The sequence below is a fragment of the Panicum virgatum genome, chromosome 1N (assembly GCF_016808335.1).
Source record: "Panicum virgatum strain AP13 chromosome 1N, P.virgatum_v5, whole genome shotgun sequence".
Classification (NCBI taxonomy): Eukaryota; Viridiplantae; Streptophyta; class Magnoliopsida; order Poales; family Poaceae; genus Panicum; species Panicum virgatum.
Window position 1 is genome coordinate 50,001,190 of NC_053145.1, and position 20,699 is coordinate 50,021,888.

General features: G+C 51.8%; 4 protein-coding genes across 4 annotated transcripts; 2 read left to right on the forward strand and 2 right to left on the reverse strand.

Annotated features, from left to right (window-relative positions):
• Nucleotides 1–10,273: 10,273 nt before the first annotated feature.
• On the reverse strand, nt 10,274–11,960 carry LOC120656419 (BTB/POZ domain-containing protein At2g24240-like). Its single transcript, XM_039934496.1, has one exon. The coding sequence runs from the start codon at nt 11,827–11,829 to the stop codon at nt 10,468–10,470; it is 1,362 nt and encodes a 453-aa protein (XP_039790430.1). The 5' UTR covers nt 11,830–11,960; the 3' UTR covers nt 10,274–10,467.
• A 2,531-nt stretch (nt 11,961–14,491) lies between these two features.
• LOC120656421 lies at nt 14,492–15,397 on the forward strand. Its single transcript, XM_039934498.1, has 2 exons — nt 14,492–15,150; nt 15,237–15,397. The coding sequence occupies exon 1, from the start codon at nt 14,621–14,623 to the stop codon at nt 15,119–15,121; it is 501 nt and encodes a 166-aa protein (XP_039790432.1). The 5' UTR covers nt 14,492–14,620; the 3' UTR covers nt 15,122–15,150; nt 15,237–15,397.
• On the reverse strand, nt 15,143–16,920 carry LOC120656420. Its single transcript, XM_039934497.1, has 3 exons — nt 16,778–16,920; nt 15,512–16,620; nt 15,143–15,434 (listed from the first exon to the last, which is right to left on the reverse strand). The coding sequence occupies exons 2-3, from the start codon at nt 16,571–16,573 to the stop codon at nt 15,225–15,227; spliced, it is 1,272 nt and encodes a 423-aa protein (XP_039790431.1). The 5' UTR covers nt 16,574–16,620; nt 16,778–16,920; the 3' UTR covers nt 15,143–15,224.
• Nucleotides 16,921–19,244: 2,324 nt separating this feature from the next.
• On the forward strand, nt 19,245–20,502 carry LOC120653620 (WAS/WASL-interacting protein family member 2-like). The gene is made up of 2 exons (XM_039931324.1): nt 19,245–19,493; nt 19,600–20,502. Exons 1-2 carry the CDS (start codon nt 19,245–19,247, stop codon nt 20,500–20,502), a joined length of 1,152 nt encoding a protein of 383 aa, XP_039787258.1.
• Nucleotides 20,503–20,699: the final 197 nt, after the last annotated feature.

Consider the following 20,699-nt stretch of genomic DNA (forward strand, 5'->3'; position numbering starts at 1 on the left):
TTAACTATCAACTCCTGCAGCTTTTCAGGATAAATAATAACCAAACTTAGATATAGGGCTTGTAACTAATCAATTCCACAAGTTTTGGTGAATTGTCATCTGCAGGCACCCACATCTGCAAAACAGGGAAAACACAGGAGAACACACGATGAAATGCACAAAATACTGCTACCTAGAAATGCCACTTACAAGGAGGGCCCACAAATCAGAGGAGACAGGCGCACCACGCAAGATGCACCTGAGGATAAGGCTCAGGGCCCACATGTCAGCCTACCAGAGGAGGTAGAGCCGAGGAACCTTCACCTGGGGGTCGGCCGACCCCCAGGTTCGGCCGAACCTGGACAAGCGTTTGTCCAGGTGCAGCTCAACGTGGAGTAGGCCCTACTCATCCTTATCCCGGGGAGATAAGGTTTCCATACTAGAAAAGGATCAAGGGGGAATATTCCTAGGATCTCCACTCCCCCAATGCACCTCCACCACTATATAAAGGGCCTCTCTCCTCCCCCCTCTCATTAATCATTCATTCATTCATCACACACCATTTCTCATGTGAAGGAGTAGAGTAGAGAGGCTCCACCTTTGTATCTTTAGCCTAGGGAGTGTGTAAGGAACGAGTTCGGAGAAGAGCCGGACTTGTCGGCGTCTCTTCGGCTTTGTACCTCTACGGATACGGTACATTTGGAGTACATATTTGGTTTCTTCTATTCGGTGAGTTCTAGTTAAGTTATTCTTTTGTTCTCATTCGTTCGCGGGTTCATCGTATGTTCTAGTAGCGGATACTCTAGAAGAGGGCCCCTGATAAAGACGGGATAACCCTGTACAGCTCTAGAGTAGTAATCGAAGGCATAGGTGCGGTGTCTGGGCCTTAGATTACCTTTGTTTGTCTCGTACTCAGCTGGTATTGTGGGGTAGACGGCAGGTGGTGACAGCCATGTCCGTCCGCTATGGAGACAGTCTGCGTGGTTAGTGCACTCCCCCCTGGGTACGACATAGAGCGATACCGGATATTCCTTGGCAGACCAGGGTCAAACCGGTGCCTGAAGTGAGCGAGTGGAAACATTAGTGTATCTTCCCTTGAACCCATCCTTAGATCAAAACCACACTATCCTAAGGTCTCTCTATCTCTTATCTTCTTCGGGGTAAACTAGTTAGAAGACAGTTACACACCCATTCCTCGTGGAAAATACGATACCCTGAATACTCTCGGGTGAAGTGCTACAACGGTATTTCCGTGCGCTTGCGGATTCCTCTGTGAGAGTTAAGAAATACCAACAAGCATTTCTGGCGCCGTTGCCGGGAAATGGTTGCCATAGTTGTCTTCGAACCTAGTTGCACGTGTGTCTTTTCTTTTACCTTTCTTTTCTTTTTATCCTTATTCCATGGACACCCTTTCTATCCACCAACTCTCTGCTCCCTCGGGCAAGTTCTTAGAGCCACCACAGTCATCCAAGCCAATCACAGCTTCTGGCTTTGAACTCTGCCCTGGCTTCATAGCCATGGTTCGGGAACAACCCTTCTCGGGTTATGAGCTTGAAAATCCTTACCACCACCTACGAGAGTTCGAGCAGATGTGCTCTTGCTTGTCAATTGCAGGCATGGCACAAGAAACAATTCGGTGGAAGTTGTTTCCTTTCTCTCTTGCTGAGAAAGCGAAACAATGGTACACCCATAACGTAGGAAAGGTAAATGGAGAATGGGAAGAATTGCGAAATAGGTTTTGTCTTGCATTCTTTTCTATTTATCGCATCGCTTCCCTGCGAAAAGAAATCCTCAACTTTCGACACGATGAAAAGGAAACCCTCGGTATAGCCTAGGCTAGATTCACACAGCTTACACATGCCGGCCCAGACCTGTCCATTCCCGACCATGTGCTGCTTCAGCACTTCTGGTTGGGGCTGAACAATGCTTCAGCACTTCAGCACTACAGCTTGATATCACTGCTGGAGGATCCTTTGCTTACAAAACCACTTCCGAAGGGATGACACTCCTGGATCATATTCTGGAGAATGCTTCCTTCACGGAACCCCTCCCAGTAGTAGGAACTTCAAGCCAGGGAGATGCTCCGCTAGCTGAGTCCACACATTCCTTGGTAACCCACACAGACTCACCAGCCGAACCTTCCGCTGAAGCAGTAGACCCGGAGGAAGAAGAAATCATACCTCCGGATTTCCCATTCAACATCGAGGAGGATATATTCTTTGATTATGGCAACACCACGCTATATCCCCTCCAGAAAAGGCCTCCAGTCCCTTCGGGCCCTCCTGACGATCTCGATAAGGCTTCCCTTAGAGAGACCGTGAAGAGGGTAGCCGCTGTCTTGAATAGCGAATGGGTACAGGAAGGGGAGACTTCGTCTAAAATAATCCAGTTTCATGCCCCGTCCTTAGCCATTCCATGTCTCATAGAAGGGACTGTAGTCTCATCTCTCTACAATCCCACAGTTGGGGTAAACACAATTTCCGCCTCATTCGCTTCCGATCATTTGGGCGAAAAATGTATTACTCCTCCGATCATTTGGGCGAAAAACGTATTACTCCAACCATCAAATCCCTCAGAACTGGACCATGTTCCATTATAGAAGGGATGGGGATTATGCACGATGTGCCAGTTTGGCACATGAAAACGGAGATTGCTCTAGACTTTCATGTCTTTGAAGTCCAAGACTTTGACATCTTGATAGGGCATCCCATAGAAAAACTTTTCCTAGATGTTTCTACTCTAGGAAGGCTAGATGTGTTTCTTGGGGCAAAATCTTACTCCTTGCCTATCGGCCGAAACTCCTTGGCCGAACCAATTGCCCAAGAAGAACCATCCGAGGAAGTGTTGGCAGACATGCTTGACGACACCTCTAAACCCTCCTTAGAGCAAGATGCCGAACTTTTCATTCAGGAGGAGGACGAATTAGAGGAAAATCTTAAACCCCCCATCCATGAACAACCAACACGTCCTCTGATAGAGCCAAAGCCTCATCCCACTAGCCCGCACTTTGTTGATCCTGATCATAATTGGGATACAACCATGATCTTCCACGATGAACCTCTTGAGACAGAGAACCCTTGGGCTAGGGAATTTAGTGAGGCACTGTCTCTGGAGTGTGAAGAAAGTGGTTCTATAGACAAGCATGACAGCTTCACCTTGGAATCACCACCACCATGCTCTTTTAGCATCCCTCCAGAGTCAGCCACTTGTTGCGCCACGAATGCCTTCGCGAGCTGCAACCTCCTTATAGCTCTCTCTAGCAAAACTTTTAGAAGGATGGTTGTAGATGCCTTTGTTTATCATAAACATTGTAAATTTCGTGGTTGCACTATCGCACTAACCTTGCAGCTTAAGCAAAATCGACGGATGGTGGTGAAGGTAGGGGTTACATCACCAGTTGATAGCTGCAGGAAGAAGCCCCCTTGGTCAAGCTCGTGACTTTAAACGAAGAGCTGCCGGGAGACAGCCCGGATTACCAAAAAAAAATCCTCCTTTATAATAAGCATGAACATGTTTTCAGTTTAGTATGCACCTTCGGGTATTCTTGGCCCTAACCAATGCAGGTTAAGATTGAGAAGAACAGGGGACATACGATGACCGGAAACATGGGGGCTACATCAACACTTTGGTACACCTGCGATGGAGCACACTATGAAGGAGGCACAAACACTGCACACTTGATTTAGTGTCGTATGACACAAAAATGCAAGTGTGGGGGAGATTGGTAATCACCCTGAAATAAGATCCATCCCTACCAAGGTTGGTATTAGCCTACTCTTCTAAAGAAAATGAAAAAAAAGAGAGATGACAAAGATGAAGGAAAACAAAACAAAAAAGAGTGAGTGAAGAAAAAATAAGAGAAAAAGAAAGAGAGATAAAAAGGGTATATAAAAAAAGGAGAGTGAGAAAGGAAGGGAGTGAGAGTGAGCTAGCTAGCTCTACACACATCAAAGGTTGTCTTGTGTGCACACCTTCAAGCTGTGGCATTACACTTCAGCAGAAAAACATTTCACCGCCTACTCCACCCAACCTTGCTCTCGCATGCTTGCAAAGTCTTGCCATAACTCCCATCCACTGCCAACTTTGCATAAAGTCGCTAGCAGCCCCAACGCACGCAAAGAAGAGGAATGCTCCTCTTACGATCCGGGGCTTTGCTACTCCACCCCTTTTGGCACATGCTTATATGCATGTAAGGAGATGTACTTTACACCTCCAATCCCAAAGCATTGTGCCAACGGATCATGCCACCTTGGTCCATGGCTTCTACACACCAGCCGAGTGTGCAACTTGGTCTTCTTGTTCACCTGTGTCAGCATGGAGCCCTCCTCCATTTTAGCTTGCATCAGAAGGAGGAGTCGTCGACAACCATATGCGACCATGACGCTGCTGCAGCAACTCCAAGACATCCATCCATATATGCTGCCGGTAAGTATACTCAGGTATGTGCCAAGGTTAGTCAATGTTCATCAACCCTTCACTCATATTTATCTCCTTTTGAACATAGCTTGACTTTACAAATACGTCCAACCTTTGCCTGTTTTTTTGGTGTGCTCTGGTTTTAGCCTAGTGCTTGGGATCTTTGATCAAATGCGACTTCATGTCAAATTTGATTAATGATCCATCAGAGTTAATACTTTCATAGGCATTGGATGTATATATTTTGCGGACTAACCCCTGCAGGGAAGACTTCAAACAGATAGGGAAGTCCTGAAGCTAAATTCATACTAGAGGTAAATCAAGGCTCGAGATGTACATCAAAAGAAAAAAAATGCACAACGTACAAAGGAGGTACAAATCACCTCTCAAGGTGCACTTTGAGTATTCTGCCAAAATGCTCCTTTACGTTCATGCAGTTTTATCCCAGCCTTGTTTAAGTTTTTCTAAAAAATAAAAAAAATTGGTGAACAGCAATAAATACCCTTTGAAAAAAGTATCTCTCTCTCTCTCTTGAAAAAAAAATGATGAAATAAAATAATGGCAACCAATTCGGGATCCATGGCATTTGAATCTTTAAAATTTGATCTTCCTTAAGCATGGATGTGAACAACTAATCTCATGGCAAAAATAAAATCCCTTCAAAATTCTTTAAACATGCCTCGAGTATTTGTTGTCCACTAATCTTTTACAGGGAATAAAAGAAAACAACCTTCGAACAACGTGCAACAAACCAACACTCATGCAATGCTCCTTGGTTCCATGGAGGACATATGCACAAGGAACTAAGCAGAATAAAATGCAAAACTTTGCTTCACCAAGCTTAGCTGTTGCATTATTGTTCATGCTTAGCGAGTTCTATCATGTAAGTAATTCCACAACTCGTGTGTCCCCCTGTCATGCTTCCACCCTGCCAAGTTACCCGTCACACCTAGCTTGCCATGAAAAAAAACCCATAGAAGCAATAAAATAAAAAAATAGAATATAACTAAAAAGCAAAATAAAAGAAATTTAGGCTTTTTCAATAAAAGTTTAGACTCCCCGGTGTTTACAACCGGCAGAGTCCTTGCTTGTTTCCACCTTTATTGTGTTGAATAAAAGCAGATACAAGAATAAGTGTGGGGGAGATCTCTCAAAAGCACAATGAGCAAATTCACTTGAGATCTCTCCCCCAACGTGATGCACGACACCGTCAGACCAGCTCCAAGCAACATGCCCAAGACAAGACCTAGCAGGCCAACTAAAGGGTCGGCCAGGCCCCCGAGGCCCGCCGAACTCCTAAGGAGGCCTGTACAGCCCTTCTTCATCCATCACGCTGGTTTGCTCTCACACCTCCCTATTCAAATAAATTCTGATCTAAAATTTCAAACTCCAAATCACAATGCAAAGAAGGGCCTTGCACTCCATGCGCTTTCATGAATAAACATGCATACTCTTTATTCCTTGCATTCTCTCTGGTTCTTGTGAACAATCATTATCATAGGGAACCCATGCTATCTAAGTAATTGACGAATGTGATATAATTGGATGAATGGAACCATGCTCTTCCTTGCAAACTACTTGGGATTTCTTTTTAAAAATAAAAAAAAGCACAATGGCTTGTCTCCTCAATTTACAAATTCCTACCAAGGCCAAAGTTAGATTTTCATGATCAAACCCTCATATGCATTTTGACTTTGCTTTGAGTTTTGTCAAATTCTTCGACCCTTGTTAGAGACTTGTCATACTCTCATGATCAAGATCACGTACACGTCCACTCACATGCTATACTTCTACCACTGGAAGATAGCAATCATTTACATTCACTCACAAAAGAAAACTCCAAGTTCTACCATGTCTCTCTCTCCAACGATACCATCAAGGATATGGGCTATACAAAAAGAAATAAAAGATGCATGCCCAAAGAAGGTATGCCACATGCCCAAAAGGCATGACAAAAAAAGGGGAGAAAAGATGCATACCCAAAGAAGATATGCCACATGTCCACAAGACATGTCAAAAAAAAAGAGAAGAGAAGAAAAAAATAGCATGTGTCCAAGAAAAAAATAATACAAGGAGAGAGATAGATCATCCAAAGGAGTTCATCCTCTATCCACCAAAAATATTCCACACACTTGCACCTCTTGATCAGGTTGTATGACTCGTTTCTACTTGGATCTTGCCTTTGACTTAACAATACAAGCAAAGCAAGCATGCCTCTTACCCCTACCCTGAGCTCCACATAAGCCTGATTAGATGATAGGAGGAAAGAAGGCAGTAACTTTGCCTTGGTGAGGACCAAAAAAAAAGAAAGAGTGATTCGAGAGAATAATTTGAGGAACAAGACTATGTTTTTGTTTTCAAAATAAAAATAAAAACCCAAGTTTCTAAGCAGAAAGAGCCAGGAACCTGAAGTCTGCTTCATTCCATTTTTCAATTACCCAAGAAAGCATGGTAGCCACACAAAAAGTTTCACAAGGATTGGAAGAAGCTTGGAATAACTTGTATGCAGGTTATATTCAAGGAGTGGCATCCACCTTAGTCCTTCAAACTTTACTCGAGGACAAGCAAAGGGCTAAGTGTGGGGTGTTAAGTGTGGGGGTGTTGTTGACGGTCCTTAAGTGCTAAAATTAACCGTCAACTCATGCAGCTTTTCAGGATAAATAATCACCAAACTTAGATATAGGGCTTGTAACTAATCAATTCCACGAGTTTTGGTGAATTGTCATCTGCAGGCACCCACATCTGCAAAACAGGGAAAACACAGGCGAACACATGATGAAATGCACAAAATACTGCTACCTAGAAATGTCACTTACAAGGAGGGCCCACAAATCAGAGGAAACGGGCACACCACGCAAGATGCACCTGAGGATAAGGCTCAGGGCCCACATGTCAGCTTACCAGAGGAGGTAGAGCCGAGGAACCTTCACCTGGGGGTCAGCCGACCCCCAGGTTCGGCCAAACCTGGACAAGCGTTTGTCCAGGTGCAGCCCAACGTGGAGTAGGCCCTACTCATCCTTATCCCGGGGAGATAAGGTTTCCATACTAGAAAAGGATCAAGGGGGAATATTCCTAGGATCTCCACTCCCCCAAGACACCTCCACCACTATATAAAGGGCCTCTCTCCTCCCCCCCTCTCATTAATCATTCATTCATTCATCACACACCATTTCTCATGTGAAGGAGTAGAGTAGAGAGGCTCCACCTTTGTATCCTTAGCCTAGGGAGTGTGTGAGGAACGAGTTCGGAGAAGAGCCGGACTTGTCGGCGTCTCTTCGGCTTTGTACCTCTACGGATACGGTACATTTGGAGTACATATCTGGGTTCTTCTATTCGGTGAGTTCTAGTTAAGTTATTCTTTTGTTCTCATTCGTTCGCGGGTTCATCGTCCGTTCTAGTAGCGGATACTCTAGAAGAGGGTCCCTGATAAAGACGGGATAACCCTGTACAACTCTAGAGTAGTAGTCGAAGGCATAGGCGTGGTGTCTGGGCCTTAGATTACATTTGTTTGTCTTGTACTCAGCTGGTATTGTGGGGTAGACGGCAGGTGGTGACAGCCATGTCCGCCCGCTACGGAGACAGTCTGTGTGGTTAGTGCACTCCCCCCCCCCCCCCCGGCCTGGGTACGACATAGAGCGATACCGGATTCCTTGGCAGACCAAGGTCAAACCGGTGCCTGAAGTGAGCGAGTGGAAACATTAGTGTATCTTCCCTTGAACCCATCCTTAGATCAGAACCACACTATCCTAAGGTCTCTCTATCTCTTATCTTCTTCGGGGTAAACTAGTTAGAAGACAGTTACACGCCCGTTCCTCGTGGAAAATACGATACCCGGAATACTCCCGGGTAAAGTGCTACAACGGTATTTCCTGTGCGCTTGCGGATTCCTCTGTGAGAGTTAAGAAATACCAACAGCGAGGAGGGGAATGGTTAGTGCGTGTGGTCCGACGGGGCTTATGTGTGCCGTGTTGGTTAGGTCCACCTTGCAAGGTTAAATCGGATCGATTCGCCGTGTCTCGCGGATATGAAGACCTTGATCTCTTTGTCGCCTCGTAGGAATGAATTAGGATATTGGTAATATATGATGGATATTACTTGAATTATTATTGAATGCTCCACCATGATTGCTTTAGATATGCAAACATTAGTTGATAGTCTATCTATATAAAATATATGGCTAAAATATTGAAAGTAAGGATCCACCTATAGATGTTTTTCTGCAAAACAAACCACTAGCCAGAAAGCCGTGCAAGTCTAGATAATGAGCTATGTATACTCATAGTCGGGTAATCCTTACTGAGTATTAGTATACTCAGGGTTTGTTGCCACAATTATTTCAGGACATCCATATGTTGACTTCTGCCCCTGCTGTGTCAAGTTCATCCGCCGGGATGCAGAGGGGTGAGAGGTGGTGGAGCGAGACCCCTAGGCTAGGAAGTAGTCGGGTTGCACACTTGATGGCAGAGTGTGCAACCCCTCTGTTTTGCGCAGACCGGTCTGACCGGTCCGTGGGACCAGTCTGACCGGTGGAGGCACCAGGGTAGTGGCGACCGGTTTGACCGGTTGGGTGAACCGGTCCGACCGGTCCTGAAAAATTAGAACTGGTAAAGACTAGTGTAGCTGTAGGTTTCTCTTTAAATCGAACTTCGGTTACATATGTTGTAAAGTTTTGTAAATTATACTCTCCTATGTATATTTGAACTCGGTTTGTAAAACTTAATGTTTCATGATCGTATGGTGTATGTATTTTTAAGTATTATGCCATGCTTGTTCCATCTGCATCCACCTTCGTGTGGGACTACCGCTGTTGTTTCGATCGGGTCGTGGGTTGAGAAAGAACTGTCAAATTAAACAATTAAGCGAATGTGTCTGATGTGTTCAAATGACGACCATTATGTTTAATTTAGAGTTTTAATTTGATGTTTCCGTCACATACCCGATCCTGCGAGGCCGGTGTGTCAGGACGGGGTGATTCCTTCACCTCAGTTGGTGCGACGAAAGGGAGGTTTTCCCTTCCCCCAAGCGCCCGCGCGGTGGCGGCCGGTGCCTTACGTTTCAAGCGAAAGCATGCTCCCAGGAGTTGCCTCGGAGGGGCGGTGACGTACCAAACCTGAAGCCAAGTACTCACCCGCCGGCTGCTGCAGAGGCCAGAGAGTGGCCAGCTGCTGCAGGATCGCAGTTGCAGCTGAACACTGGTGGAGTTCAGTAGTGGCGAGCTCGAGCTCGAGCTCGACTCCTGGACTCCAGGTCCTGGGGTTGCTGCTTAACGGTTAAGGGAACAAGGGTGTGTGTCTGTGCCTCTGCTTTTCGAAAGACGGTTAAGGTCGCATCAAAAGCATAAACACGAGAGGTGCAGTTGTGTATGCCTGGCTGATTTGTTGCTCACGTTGGGATAGTCATAGTCCAGCTTGTTTAGGGAAAGGCTTTAGTTCTTGACAAAGTACAAAAGAGGGTGACACCGTCAGGCCGACGAGTAGATAAATACTACACTGACAATGCAGAGCAAAGGGGAGATGTCTGAACATGATCAACTGCTTCTCTCCTTTTTGTTTCTTTCCTTGCAGAGGTGGACAAAGGCATTTGGGGGAGCCAATTCCTATGTTCTTTTTTTCCTTTTGAGCAAAACATGTTGAGTGTTAGGCTCATCATGTTTAATAAAGTAGTGTGTGATTATGGCCTCATGGGGCCTCCTAATCAGTGTAGAAGAGGTCTTTCGCGCTAGTATCTTCACAAACTGAAACCCCGGAAACATCTGGTAGACAATGATCTCGACAGAACGCAGCCCATGATTTCCTGCTGATGTGTTCGGGATCAGCAGCAGCGATCTTTGCTGGGTGATCATGAACATCAGAAGGAACAGAGAGCAAAAGAAAGGTGCTTGTCTTGTCGAGAATGACAGTGCCCCACTGATATGATATCCATTCATATTTGATTCTAGTACAAACAAAACACGAGCGTTATCGCAACTCCTAATGACGAGCAAGTTACAGAGAGCGTGTGTTTTCTGTCGGAACCTGTGTCAGTAATTACCTTTCTAGTGATGCAAGGGTAAAAAGACTAATCGTTGGGCAGTCAGATGATCGCCGGCGGCGGCGTCTCCCAGACGTCGAACACGTTCTCCTCGCTGTGCAGGGCGAAGAGGCGGTCGCCGCCGATGGAGATGGCGCAGATGGCGCCGCCGTTGCTGCACCGCAGCGTCGACGTCAGCACGTGGTCGGCGCCGTTGAACACCGAGATGGTGTCGCCCGTCGACGCGAACAGCTGGCCGCTGTGCGCGGCGAGCTTCGGGTAGCAGGTTTCCTCGACGCACGCCTTGGTCTTCCCGCTCGTCGCCAGCTTGCTCCGCGATCTCCAGCGCACGCCGGCGGCGTTTTTCCGGAGGTCGAGGAACCCGAGGTCGTCGTACTGGTTGATCACGCACACCGACCTCCCGTCCTCCATCGCGACGGCGTGGACGGCGTGCTTGTCCTCGAGCGACGCCGGCGTGCCGGCGTCGGACCACGACCAGACGACGCTCTTGTCCCGGATGTCCAGCAGGCTGATGGAGGAGGAGTCGGCCCGCGGGAACATGGTCGCCACCATGAGCGTTCTGGTGGCGTCGAGCCACTGGAGCCTGTCGGCGTCGCCCAGCGCGCAGCCGGGCGGCTCGTAGAAGAAGTCGGCCTGCTCGCCGGTGTTCCAGTCCCAGACGCCGACCCCGTACTCGTTGAACCGGCCCTTGCAGCTGGCGAAGACGTCGCACCCCGCGCCGAGGGCCAGCGCGCCGGCGGTGAAGGACCTGGGCTGGCGGTCGTGGGCCACGCGGAAGCGGTGGCGCGGCTCGCCCGTGAGCGCGGAGAAGGCCGCCACGCCGCCGTCGTCGCGCCGGCCGGGCCGCTCCCGCGCGGCGACGAGGAGCGTGGCCGCGTCCAGGTACGCCGCGTCGTTGACCGGCGCGTGGCCCGGGTAGTGCACGGGGCGGCGCTCCTCCAGCGCCCAGTTGTACACGCGCACGGCGCCGCCGTGAGCGACGCAGCACCCGCCGTCGGGGGCCGCCCGGACGGCGGTGCCGTCCCCCGGCGCGCGGCCCGGGACGGACGCGGCCAGGCGCAGGCGGTCGCCGTCCAGCTCCCCGAGGCGCGCGGCGCGGACGCGGTCGAGGAGGCCGTAGTAGAGCGCCTCGCGGTAGAGCGCCGCCTCCGGGACGCCCGGGGGCACGTGCAGCCCGCCCGTGCGGAGCAGGTCCAGCAGCACCGCGAAGCAGGCCGGGTCGCGGTCGATGAAGTACTCGGCCGGCCCGCCCCCGCCGTCGCGGCCGGCGTTCCAGGAGGCGTCCAGCATGGCCCCGAGCATGGTGTCCCGCCCGGCGGCGGCGATCGTGGCCGCCGTCGTCTCGAACACCCGCCCGCCGACGTTGAGCCGCACGCGGCCGCGGCCCGTGGCGGGGGTGCACATGGCCGATCGCGGGCAGGAGGCGTCGCAATCGCAGTTCACAGCTCGCGCGCGGCGGGCAGCTGGATCATGCGGAGCGCGGGAGGCACGGCCGTTTTGTTTGGTACTAGTAGTGGCCGCCTATCGGGGGTGAGGCCGAGGCGGGCGGGAGGACCCGGGTCGCTCAGCTGGCGTATATAACGGCGCGGGGCCGGGTGCAGCCTCGTGCCGTGCCGGCTGGGACGGAGAAAAGGAGGCGCGGCGTGGCAGGTCGGTCAGGTCCCGAGCCGAGGATTTGGTCGTCTCGCGCGAGACGCCACCCCACACCCCGGCGGTTGTTTCGTTGACGCGAGACGACGGGCGGGTAGCAAGCGAGTGGGGCTGTGACCTGTGCGGGGCGACGGATTTGGTGGGGCGGCGAACGCGGGAGTGGGTTTCGGTCGGGTGCGGTGCGCGAGGGCGTTTTTTCTCCTCGAGTGCGGCGCGTGGCGACGCAAATCTAGCGGGGTCGTTTGTGCTCGCGAGTTTTTTGGGGCTGGAACTGAAAGCAAGTGTCCCTGGCAGTGGATCAGAAAGTTCCTCTGGATGGGTTGGGTCGGACGCCAGGGAGGCGTCGCGTCGCACGCCCCAAAAGCGGCCGCTCGTAGTACTTGGGTTGCTGGATTCAGCTCTCTCGAGCAGCACGACGCTGGGGCTAGCTCACTAGCTCCAAAAGCGGCACCTGCAGCCTCGTTCAGTATACTGAATGCTCGTAGCCGAGGCCACTTAACCGCGGCAGGTAAGGCTTAAGAGCGCCTTTTCAGGACGCAGGATTGAGCTTAAAGAGTGGAAAATGCACAAAGCAACGAGATCGGACAGGATCGTGTAGGCATGTAGCGCAATTATATGCTAGTGTCGTGCTCTCTGGGTTCAGGAATTCGAGCTTACGACCCTGATCATACTACGTCCGCTTAACCGTCATCACCGTTATCTTCAGACAGAAAAAAGGCAGCGAAGATTAAAAAAAAAAAGCACTCCAAATGTACCCGTCGCCGCTTGCGTTCTTGTCCGTAGATCCAAGTGAGGCATTCAAACAAGTGACAAGATTGAAGGCGAGAAATTCTCTGCAGGGAAAGCGATGGGTCGGGCGAAGCTGCAGCTGCAGGAGGATGGCGATCGAGCTGACCTAGCAGCGCAAGAAGGTCCCTTATCCTGGTCGGCTCCGGCCTCCGGTGCCGGGGGCTCGGATGTGCTCGACGTCATTTCTTTCTTGGGTTTTTTTATTCCTCTATTACAATGTTGCGACTTTTGAAGAATGTTATTACTATTCATGTTATTGGAAACTTCTCATTACAATTCTTCACTTCTTTGAACCGTAATATTTTATATGTTTTTTATGTCCTTAGACCCACTCGTAGACCTACGTATTTTCTTATGGCCCAAAATACCCCTACTGCTTCTCTCCCTTCCACTCACTGACGTGTGGGGCCCACACGTCAGCTTCTTCTTCAACCTCCTCTCCACCACGCGCTGCCCACCTCCGCTCCACCTGCCGCCGTCGGCCTGCTCCCCGCCGGGAGGGCCCCCTCCCCCGCCGCGCCCTCCCCTCCTCCCGCAGCCCCACCGTCTCCCCTGCGTTGCGGGTGGCGGCGGGCGGGGCAAGCTGCGGCGGCGGCGGTCGGGACTAGGAGCTGTGGCGGCGGTCGGCCTCTCTGCAACGCCGACGGATCCTGGCGGCCGGATCCCAGCACCGCCGCCCCCCCGCTCCCTCGCCAGATCCAGGCGGAGGACGACGGCGGCGAAGAGGAGCTGGAGGACGATGAGCGCGCCGATGGGCCCGTACGATCCAGCAGGACGTGCGCGGCGGCCTCTCTGAGCGCGATGGCCATGGCGAGCACCTTGCGCACGGCGGCCGCGAGCTCGCGGTCCGCGCCCTCTGGTCGACGCGGAGCAGGCTGGAGGCGGCGGCGAGCTACATCGCCGTCCCGGCCGTGACGAGGGGCCCGACGTCGAGCTCCATGAGGCGTGCCGCGGTTGGAGGCGAGGATGGAGCTCCGTGAGGCAGTGCGTGGTGGAGAGGAGGAAGGAGGTTGAAGGAGAAGCTGGTGTGTGGATCCCACACGTCAGTGAGTAGAAAGGAGAGAAGCAGTAGGGGTATTTTGGGTCATACGAAAATACGCATGTCTGCGAGTGGGTTCAAGGACATCAAAAACGTATAAAATGGCACGATTCAAAGAAATGAAGAATTATAATGGCAAGTTTCCAATAACGTAAATAGTAATGGCATTCTTTTAAAGTCGCAAAATTGTAATGGCGGGAATAAAAAAAACTTCTTTCTTTGAAGAAAGGAACGCACGCGTTCTCATTCTCATCGTCTTTGACGAGCGCAAGCGCGCCGCCGGACCCAGTAGAGAAATCGTCGGCCGTGCATGGTGCGAAATAAAAGAGGGCACCGGCATAATCCCCGTGGCCACTGCCTAATCCTCCAGTAATCCCACAGAGTTGACTCCGCTTTGCAGACGTTGATCGAGACGACCACTGCGAGAGGCTGTATCATACTCCCTCCGTATCTGAAAAGAACGCCGTTCTAGCCGTTGCCACGATTGCGAAAAGAACGACGTTTTACCCACGCATGCGTGATTTTGGACGCCAATGCCCTTCCTTAACTGCAGTCGTCCGCATTTCCCGTCCTCGCCTCGGTTCCCGTCCATCCGCCGCGCGTGCGCGTCCGCAGCGTTTCCCATCTGCTCCCATTCAAAACGCCCCCCCCCCCCTCGAGCCGGTCACAACTCACAACACGAGCCAACCTGCTACTCGATCTCCAAGGAGTTCATGCATGGCGGCGTCGACGCAAGAGACGCAGGAGCTGGTCTCGCCGGACTCGGAGGAGCTGCTCGTCGCGCCGGAGCTGCTCGCGAGCTACTCGTCCTCCTCCGACGAGGCAGCCGCCGCGGCCAAGGGGAAGAGCACCGGCAAGCCGGCCATGGAGTTCACGCCGGAGTCGGAGCTCAACGCGCTGGAGCTCGACGACGCGCCTGAGTCGGAGGAGCTCCTCGCGCTGGACTCCTTGCCGCCGGCCTCGGAGACGACGGTGCCGGACTCCTTGCCGCCGGGCGCTTTCCTATGTCCTCGCTGCCATCTTGTTCATGAAGACCGCGAGTCATGGAATCGTGCGCACTCGTTGTTATATCCATGCGTGCGTTGCGGCCTCGTCCACATGGATTACTGGCTGTCGTCTCCGCTTCGCCGCGACGAGTTCGACTGCACTGCTGCGCTGGCCGTGAAGCGCGAGATGGAGGAAGCTGAGCAGTCGTGGAGGAACATGAACAACAAGTAGGAGAAAGTAAAAACAGCAAGATGAAAACAGTAAGATTACATTGCTCATCGAGTTCTTGTTCAACCATTGCTTATCATCTAGTACTAATCGAGTTCTATTTGTTTCATGCATCTAGACTACCTATGGCTTCAGCTAGCAACGATGGCTCACAAGAAATCTGCAAGGGAAGTCTTTGTTCTCTCTCTAATCTTTCCTTTTGCATGTGAGGAATTTTGTACTTGTTGCATCCTTTAATCTTCATGACTTCCATCAATACAGTTTGGAGGGTTACAAATATTCTGTTTGCCTTGTGTGGACAGTACTCCATGAATGCCTACATGTGTTGACAAAATTCAGTGAGTATAAACCTGAAATCAAGAATGTTAAAATGAAGAGAATTGATGAATTTACCTCTTGTACTACTGGAATTAGAGCTTCAACTGTTTTTGCATTTTTCTTGTATTGAATGGCTTGAATAGCTCGAAAAAATCCCAAATCAAGAATGTTAAAATCCGGAGAATTAGGTGGTTGACAAATTAGGCGAATGTCAAAGCCATTTTGCTTTGCAGCCTCACAAAAAATTGGATCATCCAATTTTATATGGGAAGGTGCATTATCTTGTTGAATGTAGATTGGTTTGCCCACATCCTCTCTTGGCCATTTGGCTCGAATTGCCGGTAAAACTTTGTTGATCATGAAGTCCCTCATCACATCTCTTGTGATCGAAGCTATAGGCTTTACCATCAAGTCTCCACGAACACGACCGGTTCTCTCATTACCTCTTTGAGCCGGTTCATAAGTAACTAGTGGAAAACAACCAATCTTGCCATCAAAAATACACTCTCCATCCCTAAACCTTGGCCGAGTACAAACACACAAGAACATGATCCTAGGGATGTAATTTTTGTTCTTACAAGTGCGATGGGGTTCATCTTCTTCGGGTAGCAAGTAATAATTCTCTGATTTTTTAGAGAGGTAAAACCATTTTTCATCAATGAACACAATGTCAAACAAATCCCTAAATCTTGGGTCATCAAGGATGTCCTTGTCAATCATATCAACACACCACTTCAACCGAGCCTTTTTGTTAGCATCAGTGAGGTATGGCTTTATGCTACTAGAATGGCGCCTAATAAATCCTTTTTTCAGTAACCTTTGAATCTTCCATTTACTCATGTCAAGTTGGCTACACACATCTTCTATTGTCATTCTATCCTTGAGAGGAATGTTGCGCAATGCTTCCAAATTAACAGGGATTGCCTTACGACCACATCTACCCTTCTTTCTACTGCTAACCTCAACCGGAATGAAATTTGCAAGTTGTGTTTTACCTCTCTTCCACAAACGTTGGACGACCTGAATGTGTACCCCAAAATGCTCGGCAACAATTCTTGTATCTTTCTTGCCTAGATGCCCATTCTTGCTTCTAGCTAATAAAGCTTGGTAAACTTGCTTTCTAAGCTCATCTGACATGTCTAGATTTCTTCGGTTTGCTTGAACTGGAGCTTGCACGGCTTGTTCTACATGAACAAAAAACACTAAAGTTACTTGCAGCACTACAGATACTTGCACGGCTTGTTACATGCAGCACGTTATTATTACTTGCAAAATGAAAAAAAAGACATTGAGTTACTTGCAGCACTAAAGTTACTTGCATGCACGGCTTGTTTTACTTACCAAGATTGTTTTGAACGAAATCAAAATCCACCGCGCCGAACTCATCTAGTGGAAGGTTTAGATCAAACACGTTCTGGTCGAGGCCGTCTTCAACGTCCTCCACTACAGGGGCGTCTTCACCATCTTCCAGCACAGGGGCGTTAACGTCGAGGGCGTCTTCAGCGTCCTCCAGTACAAGGTCGTCTTCACCATCTTGCATTACAGGGGCGCCAAATCCTATAGAAAAACAATGACATGAGAAAGGAAACGAAAACAAATCAAATGCAAAAAGGAAACTAATAAGAGAATGGATTACCATTGACGTCTTCACCATCTTCCAGTATGGGAATGTTGAGATCAAATCTACCATTGCTGTTTTCTTGTTCCTCTAAAGAAATGTTGAGATCCATGTGTGTGCACTGGAATGTGTTGTTCGTGCTGGATGGTAAGCTCAAGTCTCGGTGGTGGTCTGTTAAATAGCGCAGGCATCCGAGCGGCCGGCTACGCGGGAAAAAACGGCGCAAAAAACATTGCCCAGCGCACGCACGAACAAAACACGAGGCCCAGCGCGCGAACGAGCAAAAAAAAAAACGATACCCAGCGCGCGCGCACGACCGCCATGCAGCGAACGAGCAAAAAAAAAAGACGCCATGCAGCGAACGAGCAAAAAAAAAAAGACGCCCAGCGCGCGCGAGCGCCATGCACAGCGAACGAGCAAAAAAAAATCAACGCACGCACGAACACCATCCAGCGAAAGAGCAAAAAAACGGACCCCCAGCAAAAAACAAGCCCGCCAGGAGTCGATCCCGCGACCTCTTGCGTTGAGGCTCCTTGTGCCAACCAGTTTGAAGCCGGACTTGCTTGTGGTCTAAGAGTTCCCGCGACCCTATTTAATAGGGGTAAACAGGGAAAACTCTACCCTAATTAATCACTCCTTGGTATGCGTACTCATGTCCTAAACGGCTTTCTTTTCAGATACGGAGGGAGTATGCACGCCTGCTGCTAGCTATAGCTGCAGCATGCACATTCATTTGCTCATCGTCTGGTCCATGGACCGTGGTCGATTTGAAATCGACGAAGATTTCTAGGACCCGAGTACCTGGTAGGGGTTATCTGAACTCTTAATATGTACTTTGAGATCTGTGCTAGATTCAGGAAGGTGTTAGGTAGAGGTGGAATCGGGTCAGATCGTGTACACGTTCGGATGTAGGTACGTATTGTATACGATGAGACATGCACCTAATAAATTGTCGGATTCTGTACCAGACGCTCCCCTTTATCGGGTACCTTCTACTTCTACTGTGTTTCAAAATCATTTGAACTCTCTCGTGTCGCCCATCCCCTCCCCTCCTAGAGATGGCAATGGGTATGAAATATCCGTGTACCCGTGGATACCAAACCCGATGGGCGCGGATACGGGCATGAGTTTGAGCCCGCGGGCACAGGCGCGGGTACAACTCTAAACCCAACTGGTATTTTTAAACGGGTTTGAAAAATTAATACCCGAATCTGCAAACCCGCAAACAATGACTCTTGTGATGTATTATGTATGAGACTAGTTTATTTATTTGCTAAAATTTATTTGTTTGCTCAAATAAATGGTGTTGACGTGTTGCTTAATAGGTTATAATTTATTAATGCTGAGATATAGAGGTGCATATTAATATTTACATGCTATTAAAATGTGATTGTGTGCTTGCTTTTCTAAAACTTGCGGGTATGCGGATGTGCCCGCGGATATGCGGGTATCCGCGGATAACGGGTACAGGTATCGTTTCCTACCCGTTGCGGGTTGCGGGCGCGAGCGCGGATTTTAGCATGCGGGTACGGGTTTATGAAGTTGATATCCGTGCGGACCTCCTCTCCCTCACGGTACAGCTTCGTCGGTGGGGACTCCATCCTCTCCACCGGCCGCACCGGCGAGGCCCAGATCCAGGGCCGGCGAGTCCGGATCCGGCGACGGCGGCACGTGCCGGTGTTAGGGGAGTGGAGCTACTACTCGTCCTCGTCCTCCCCAGAGGAGCCGCAACTGCCGCACTCCGGCGCCACGGCGGCGGGGGACTCCGCCTAGTGGCACGCAGCGGCGGTGGAGCCGGACGCCTGCAGCGACGCGTGGTTCCGGTGCTCGCCACCCCCGCGCAGGCCGCCGGCACCCACAAAGGCGCGGAGGCCGGCCCCGGCGCCGGCGGAGCAGAAGCTGCCGACGGGCCAAGGCGGCATGCTCGGGCTGCCGTTCCAGTCGGGCCTCGCGGCGAGCGGGGACCCGCGGGACCTTCTCTTCGACCTCTCAACCACCTTCGCATCGGGCCCAGCGCTCCGCCTCTCGTACCGCCCCAACGACCCAGCCCTCCCCTTCGCGCACGCCGTCCACGCGGGGCTCAACTAGGGCCTGCGCGTCCCACCGACGTCGCCAGTCTCCGACCCCGCGGACCTTCGACACGCCGGCACCAATTCCATGCGGATCTAGGCGTGACGCGTGCGGATCTCAATGGGCTGGTACCAGATCTGGCGCGGCGCCCGCAGCCTCTCGGTGGTGGCGGTGCTGGACGGGGACCCATGGTGGCCTTGCCGTTCAAGGGTCGTTCATCCTGCGCAGCCACGGCCGTCGACCAGGATGTGGGGAGGGCGGGAGGCACAGCAGCAGCCAGCGGCGGCGCCCCCTGCGAAACAAGTGGTGCACCGGCGGCCTTGTCCTGGTGAAGCTCCAGACTCGGCCTCACTCGGAGCAGCGGTCGAGGTGCTCCCGTTGGGGACTTGCTGGTGGGTAGCGGCGGAGGCGAGCAGGAGCGACGTAAAGTGGAACGGCCGAAGATGCTAAGGCGGCTACTGTGCGCGGCGTCGAGGTCGAGGATGTGGATGCGGCGCGCGCCCTCGACGGCGCCGGCAGCGATGTCGTGCACACCGGGCCCTGGCGTCCGTCCCGTGGCCTCACTGCTGCCGACGCAACCCGAGAGGCCCGCCTCGCGTCCTCCGTCGCCGCGGTGCTCGGCCGACGCGCCGTCCCCGACGGGGACACCGCACTCCAGCTCGCGGTCCGGCTCCAGCTCCCCTCCATGGCCTCTGTGCTCGCCGCCGCGGGGGCGGACCCCACCCTGCAAAACCACGCCGGGTGGACCCCCCGCTCCAGGAGGCGCTCTGCCTCGGGTGTAGAGACCAACGCGGGCGGCCGCGGACGGCCCCCGGGCTCGCTGCTCGTGCTCCACCGCCACATCCGACGCGTCCGCCTACCGGCCGGGCCGACGTCGTCCTCATCCAACACGGATACGTCGCTGCTACGGCGCGGGACACCACCTCCACCTTCTCTCGCCATCCTCGGCGCCGTCGACCATGTCGTCATCGGGCCGGAGTCGCTCGATGCGTCCATCCCACCAAGCCGCCGAACCCGCCGCATCGAGCGAGGATGCCTCGCCACAGCCACCACGAGCCGCCCCCCGCTCGCCTGCTGCTGCGGATGCGGCTGCGCGGCGCTGTGCTACTACCCTACATTCATCTCGGCCCCGCCCAGCTCCACCGCGTCCGACCACCTCCTCCTCAGCTCCCTGGCGCCCGCCCAGCCTCCGCCACAGCCACAGCCCCCAGGCCCAGCCGGCGCCGGCACACCGCCGCCGCCTCCTCCTCCCGCCACACACCATGCCATGAACCCCTATCCGTATCCATACCCCTACCAGCATCAATACCAGTACCAGTACCAGCAGCATGAGGACAAAACCCACCTAAACCCACCCTCCGGCGCCGCCGCAGCCTAACCCATCCGGCGATCGATAGCAGCACCAGCATCAGGTGGAGCACCACCAGCATCAGCAGCATCAGAGGGAGATGGAGAGCAGCAGCTTCTGCCTGCTACTGCTACTGCTGCTTCAGCGACGAGCTCGTGGTGTCGTCGATCCGCAGGTGGACTTGGCCGCTGACAAGCTACGAGCTCCGCCACAACGGCAAAGCGCGA

What these genes read in the sequence shown, in the direction of transcription:
- LOC120653620 (XM_039931324.1), top strand. Translation starts at nt 19,245, where the DNA reads ATGGGCTGGTACCAGATCTGGCGCGGCGCCCGCAGCCTCTCGGTGGTG. An exon ending in CACTCGGAGCAGCGGTCGAG is followed by an intron (nt 19,494 to 19,599) that starts GTGCTCCCGTTG and finishes CGCGGCGTCGAG; the next exon opens with GTCGAGGATGTGGATGCGGC.
- LOC120656420 (XM_039934497.1), bottom strand. Translation starts at nt 16,573, where the DNA reads ATGTCAGATGAGCTTAGAAAGCAAGTTTACCAAGCTTTATTAGCTAGA. An exon ending in TAATTCCAGTAGTACAAGAG is followed by an intron (nt 15,435 to 15,511) that starts GTAAATTCATCA and finishes CAACACATGTAG; the next exon opens with GCATTCATGGAGTACTGTCC.
- LOC120656419 (XM_039934496.1), bottom strand. Translation starts at nt 11,829, where the DNA reads ATGTGCACCCCCGCCACGGGCCGCGGCCGCGTGCGGCTCAACGTCGGC.
- LOC120656421 (XM_039934498.1), top strand. Translation starts at nt 14,621, where the DNA reads ATGGCGGCGTCGACGCAAGAGACGCAGGAGCTGGTCTCGCCGGACTCG.